Raw genomic sequence first — 6,961 nt, 5'->3', positions numbered from 1 at the left:
CAGGCCCAGAACGAGAGCAGACGATGGCCTCATCTTCGCCAGTGTTGTCACGACGAGGAACCGTGCACGGCTGACGATTTTAAGCACGGGTACTGAACGTGAGGGGCCCTAATTGATGGGACTGCGTTGGTAGGATGGGCGTGAAATTACGAGTTAATGTTAAAGAGTTGAAGGCTGCTCATGTCTGTTGACAACTCGGCAGCTGTATGCTCCACTGGATTCACACCGCTGTAATTTCCACAAGGTCTGCCAGTGGTTGACAGCATCTGGTCCACAAAAGAGTATCACCTAATTAAGGTGAAATGTCACAGAATAGCATGCTGCAAGGTTAAAATAATGAGCATCGTACACCTATCCACAGGGCACAAAAAAAACTTGAGTGCACAAAACCTGTCTTAAAAAATAAAGATCATAATTACATATATTTTATTGGAATTTTCTTAAATTTGTACCAGGCATATTGCAAAACAATTGTGCCCATTGTCATTATCCGAGGGCGCGCACGGCGTACGATTGTAACACATACGATCGATCGTCTGCAATAAAACAACCCCAGCAACGGCTACCAGAACCAGGTTATTGGGGTCTCATTGACAGCGGAGAGTGGTATGGAGGGGTCATCAATTGCCTTATATCTTTGAAATCATCTCATCTCTCACGACCAATACGTCTCCAGATTCAGGGCGGGAGCCGATGTGCGGAGAAGTGTCTTAAGTGGTACATGCAATAAATGCGACAAGGGGCAGAGGAATCACGTCTGATATGTCAACATTTATCTTATCCATTGTGTATATCGGCTGTATGAGAACATGTACCTGGGCTTTTCACGGAAGTGAGAAACACCACTTGGCCGTGGGGGTTGTTTTATAAAGAATTTATAGTCCGCTGTATTTTATCGCTCTTTCCAACTTCAACTGCGAACGCACGCTTAAACCTGCTCAGATTTCCTGAACGGCAGTTCTTGATTTTAGATGTAGATTTCGGACATTTTTTTAAGACGTGGGTAATTCATTAGCGTAACCGCAAAGTACATTTTTACTTGGGCACAGTATGTAAACCAATTAGGAACGATCGTACAATATCACGGTGGTGTCGGACATTCAGACGAACCATATCTTTGTTAAACTAGATAATTGCCATCAAAATAACACCCATAAGTAAAATTCGGATTATTTACCATGTTTTTTTTTCTGATACCGAATTTTTGTAGCTGCTCTCAAACGAGTGTGTGGTAGTTCCTCATCGCCATTGCTTGCCCTGAGCCAGTGGTAGGCATTCCACATTCCTATCGTGGGGTTCATGTATACAGGGACTCCTCTACTTACGAACTCGGTTCCAGAGGTCTGTTCGTAAGTCCAACTTTACTCCTGTCGATTCCAAACATGTACGGCATATACACTAAACATAGGGAATGGCTGTAAAAGTTGAATAATCTCCTGTAGATTCCACTGGCTCTTCACGTTCTGCAGACGTAGATGTCACCACCGCCATCGATTGCACGGCGGTTGAACTTACGACCCTCGGTCCGAACAGGCAAGTGGACATACGGACAGGTTTCTACGTATCTTAGAAAGTTCGTAAGTCGAAATGTGCCCAAGTAATAATTTAAATTTATAAAAGTGGAGGAGTCCCTGTATGTAGATTTTAGCCTAACATTTTCTCATCTTTTGATGCTATAGCTGGTTGGCATTTCTAACTCGGGCCCCTCAATAATCCTATGTGCTGACAGTCTGCTGGGCCCCGATTTACTTGTGGGAGAGAAAACAAAAATCCCTCTTTAATTAACCAATCAGCAATGAATACCGCCACAAGTGCACTTATGAATACACACACATATATCTCCATACACGCTATACGTTACTGTACAACATGTACACAATTCCCAACGGGCAAGATGACCTTCTCATCAGCTCTTCTCACATGTGCCATCGAATGTCCGACATCGCGAGCCACTCGACTGGATCCGCGCGCCACACTGCTCCGGTCCAATCGGCCTTCTCACGCCACCTTCTGGCCATCGTAAGGGACAGTCGTTCATGTGGAGGGGAGCGTGCTGTTGTCGTCTTGTTGGGCAGCTCCCGAAAGTAACATTACAGTATTAGGGGAGGCATACAGACATAGCTTCCCGTTGCCACACAGCCAGTCTGTTAAGCCTGGTCCAATAAATATCTGGACGGCTGATGCCCATGTGCACACATTCAGACCACGTGACATCTTTAAATATGCGGTCATAAAAACAATTCTCACCCGTAGCACCGATCCTCTCTGGCGGTTAGTGAGCATATGGACTCGCAGCCGAGCGGTGCCATTGCCTGGCTTTAGGAGCGCCGCGCGGCCCGGGAACACGAAATGTGATGCCACAAAACGCGATGGGGACGTCTCCAAGCGCGAGTCGTGTTGGGGTTTAAATGTCCTCGTTTTATTTGACGAAGCGCATCTGCGACGCAGCGCTGTGCAAGTAAATTCGCTCGAGGTTTTTTTCTCTCGCAGAGATGAAATATTTTCTCCCGTTCAAGTTCAAGCATATTTTGTACACGCGGGGGTGTGTATATATAGCGAACTGTATATATGGACACTGTAAACACACCTCTGGGTCTGCACATACCGCCGTGGAAACCTGTAGAGTAGCAACAACCACGGCGACAAAGTCAAATCCGGGCATTGGTCCTTGGTAGAGCAAACGTAATCAACGCAGTTGGTCTTGGAGTGCGGAAACACCGGCGATAGACGACAAAAAGGTTTGATGGTTTGAGAACGTCACGTTCGTGGTAGACGCTACTCCGAGAGGGCCTACGCGAGACTGCCCTGGAGTGAAGCCGACGGCGACAAGCGCAGATTCACGACTACCACACCACACCAGCCGAAACGGGATTCCGCACGCTTGCACTTGCCATTTAATTGTCTTCGTTAAAGCGCCTGAGTTTTCATTTAACCACTTTTCTTGACTTTGTTTTTTTTATTCTCATAGTTTCACACGTATGGAAGATGTGCAATAAGCAAAGGTACAGCACGGCCGTACAGATCACACGACCACAACGACCCTCGTGCAATTGAAACAAATCAACAAGAGTAAATTCATAATTTACATAATTAATTTCAATAAAAAACTATAAGGAATCGCTCGTAACAATAATTCAGTCTTCTCACCTTGAATGCGATCGAGTTAAGCGCTAAGGAGGGAGGGTAAGGGAGCAGGGGGGGGTCACCAGGGGTCACGGAACATTCACAAACGTTGAGGAGGAAGCGTCGATTGGAGGCTCGGTGAGGCCGCGTCCTGCACCGCTGCGCGCTATGTACAGACTCGTCGCCGCCCATGCCGCACCACGACCACACAGCAGCAGCGACGGTGGCGGGCGGCTCACGGGAACATTCAGCCGCGCGCTCATAAATCTTTATAAAAGAAGCATACTCATTTACACCGCGTGGACGGGCCGCGTGCGTGCGAGTGTACGCACGCCAACACGCACGCCAACACGCACGCACGCGAACGGAAGGAGTGCCGTCAGCTTTTGTTCGCTGGTTTGGTTCCCCTTTGTTTTAAAACAGTGCCGGGAGTCCAATCCGGGTCGCCAAACTCCATTCCAAGCCCTCACGCACAATCCGGGATTTAATTTTAGCCGATAAGCAGGTTTCGATGGCAAAGATGCGACCATCGATTGCATTGATCGGTAAAAATGCACAAGCGGACCGCGTGGAGGCGATGTATTGTGAAATCGCTTTCACGGACCGTACCGGCAAGTCATATCATGTGGCTGTGAGGTCACGTGGCCGTCAGCAGCGGTTTAGTGTAGCAAAATCCATTGTTGTAATGTACTATGCTCCCACATCTCGGCTCTCTCTGCCTTCTCCAACGTGCACTGACCAGCGTGACAATGTATGGTCGTATAACTTCCACAACCCCGCACGGTGCAGTGGCCTTCATCCTGCCGTGAACTGATACAAGCAAGGGCTGTAGTAACATGTAACAGTGGGTGGCGTCACGAGGCGTGGAGTTTGGCAGTCACGGTTTCGAAACAGAAACAACAAACAGCAGATGGACGCTTGAGGTCATGGACCAAGAGTGGCCAAACTTCCTGACACTACGAGCCACGGTACCAACATCGCCATGCGGCCAAGAAGAGCCACATGCTCGGAGCGGGTCACGCGCATGGTTCGCTCGCACGCTGGTTGTCCATGGAGTTTTGAAACTTATAAATCTGCAGGAGCACCCCGGGGGGTACTCTTGTTTGGCTCAGCTGCCAGGGGTGGAGTGCACCAAAAAACCGTTCCTGCTTCTGCAGATTTCTCCTCTTTCAAAAAGTAAAAAAATGAATGAGCCGCGTCTCGATCGAGCTGCAGTGGACTGCGCTGGCTCGCGACCCGCGGTTTGGCCGCCTCTGTGTCGTAGACCGCGGAGACATTTATTTATTTGTTGGCTGCACGGGGTCCGGGCGTGGCAGCGGCGACGGCGGCGGCGCGCAGGCCGTGCGAAGGCCGCGCGCCACTGCTCTCCGGGGATGGTCGGCAGCGCGCAGGGGGCTCCGCTCGTTGGACGATTGTCGCGCCGGGCTCAGCCATGCCGCCGCTTCTGCGGGAGGGGGAGAACACGAACCGCCCGTTACCACAACGGCCGGCAAGGTTGCGCAGGCGCGACCCAGCTGCGCTTCTTCTCTATAACGATGAACTTGTATGTACGTGTGTATGTTGAACTTCTTTCGCACCATACGTAGCCAAGCGTGCTAATTAAAGGACCTCAGAAGCAGTTTGGCCATGTCTGCTTCCGCAGGCTGTAAGGCTCTTGTCAGAGATCAGAATTAATACTCGTATCTCATGCCATGACACACATAGCACAATCGTGATATAAATGGGGAAACAAATATTTTTTTACTAAATATGTCAAAACAAGGAGTCATTGTCTGATGGCGGTGCACGCCTATAACCCAGCAATTGACGGCTCAATTCGATCAGCGTGTAAACACAAGACTCCCAGCCTGCGGGTCAGAGCTGGCGGCAGGACAGCGAGTGGGTCTGTGTCCGACATTTGAGTGTTATTCCCCTCATACGCAGGTTTTCCTGGGTTTCATTCTGCGTGCGCGACACGTGCATTGATAGGATGAACTGGCCAAACATCCCAGGGCTGGACCTCCTTGGCAACGAGTCTTTGGACCCGGTCAGACGTTCAGAATAAAATATTTTCATAAAAACCTGAGGGCGTCAACGGAGGCAAGCTCGAAGTGAGCAGTTCAGTAGAACTCTACAACAAACGAAGCCAACGACTTTGAACGCTGCGTAAGAAATTTGCATTATTGTCTGTAAATGTAATCGTGGCACAACACTCCCAAAGGCGCTTGTTTATCCAACACCGCCAATGGCTGTGAATGTCGAAACACGAATCTGACCGTTACCGCGGCGAGCACGGTGTGACACGGCCAAGCTTCTCGCACTCCGCTGTGTTAAAAGTGAATCATTACGACGCTTCTACACTTGTTCATATGCAAATCCACAAACACGCAACCGCCATGTGATCCGATGAGAACGGTTGGCTACGTACGGTGCGAAAGAAGTTCGACGCACATAAGTACGTGTCTTCTGGTCAAAGGCAAGTTGCTGAAACATCGAGTGAAGCAGCAATGCTACTTTTTTCTGTCAAAACGTCAAGGGTTGGTCCCGAAAAAAGAAAAAAAAAAACCCTAAACGCAACCCCCAGGTGACGAGTCGTTGCCGTCTGGCGAGCTATCGAGTGCGCAGGCGGTGCAACTGCACCGAGGTCCGCAGAGTGTAGAGGCCCAGGCACTGGGCTACAGGGAGGGGTGAATGATGACGAGTGCGGTGGGGGGGGGGGGCGTGTCAACTACGCTACACCACTGAAGCCGTCAGGCTAACATACAACCTACAGATTATCATAGGAGCCATAGACTAACATACAATCTACAGATTATCATAGGAGCCATAGACTAACATACAATCTACAGATTATCATAGGAGCCATAGACTAACATACAACCTACAGATTATCATAGGAGCCATAGACTAACATACAACCTACAGATTATCATAGGAGCCATAGACTAACATACAACCTACAGACGATATGTATGTTGAACTTCAACATACACTGAACTTCTTTCACACCATACGTAGCCAACCATGCCAATCGGAGGTGTGGGGAAAGAACAGCTAACTAAACACAAAAAAACATTTCTGAAGAAATTACTTTTCAATTTACTTTTAAAAGTGCATAGCTCCCAGTGGCCAACCGCGCTACGCCACTGCCCCCCTCCCACCCCTGCCCAGTGCGTGCTGATGAATGAGAGGGGCGACTGCTCGTGCGGCCCTGCCGTGCCACCCTCCACTCTCCACCTACGTCGCGGGGTCCCTCCCGGGAGCCTCCGCCGCTCCGCTTGGCACCGGCGGTGGCGCGGGAGGCCGCAGCGTGGCGCTCTGCCGCACGATCTCGCCGACGATCATCCGCGCCACCCTCCACGCCATGTCCTCCTGCGCCTGGTCGCATCGGGCGGGGGGAGGTCAAAGGTTGGCATCAACAAGATGCACACTTCTTGTATGAATCTTCAGTTAAAACTTACAACAATTTTGTATTTTATCAGGAAAAGCCCACTGAGCTATGTAGCTCTTTTTTAGAAGCGACCTGGTCACAAATGATAGCTCAACGAAGTGACTTATCACGTGGCAATTTATAGCAGCCAAATACTCTAAACGCGTGATGTTGATTCTAAATGTAGAGGGCAAAACCGGAGGACCCGGAGAAAAATCCAAACGACCACGGGGAGAACATGCAAACTCTAAATATATAGCAGGCGTCAGGGTCGGGATCAAACCCACGACCTCTATACCAGGTGAGGCAGTTAACATCTCGCGAATGTGGGGAGCAGAGATGTTTACTTGGCCATCGCTGCGGCTGACGCACAGAATGGAAAATGCTATTCCAGATGCAAATGCATTCTCGCAAAACACGACCTCCATG

The 6,961-nt window shown here is 49.6% G+C and overlaps 1 protein-coding gene across 1 annotated transcript in view; it reads right to left on the bottom strand.

The window, feature by feature from the left end:
- Nucleotides 1–436: 436 nt before the first annotated feature.
- Nucleotides 437–6,961, bottom strand: part of AKAP10 (A-kinase anchoring protein 10) — a 31,388-nt gene continuing 24,863 nt past the window's right edge. Inside the window, exons 14-15 of the mRNA XM_078873529.1 lie at nt 6,344–6,480; nt 437–4,567 (exon numbers count right to left, since the gene is read on the bottom strand). Of these exons, the coding sequence (XP_078729655.1) occupies nt 4,405–4,567; nt 6,344–6,480 (300 nt within the window). The 3' untranslated portion in view covers nt 437–4,404. The remainder of the gene's footprint in view (nt 4,568–6,343; nt 6,481–6,961) is intronic.

Source organism: Lampetra fluviatilis, chromosome 37, assembly GCF_964198595.1.
Source record: "Lampetra fluviatilis chromosome 37, kcLamFluv1.1, whole genome shotgun sequence".
Taxonomy (NCBI): Eukaryota; Metazoa; Chordata; class Hyperoartia; order Petromyzontiformes; family Petromyzontidae; genus Lampetra; species Lampetra fluviatilis.
This window is presented reverse-complemented; position numbering and strand designations above follow the sequence as displayed.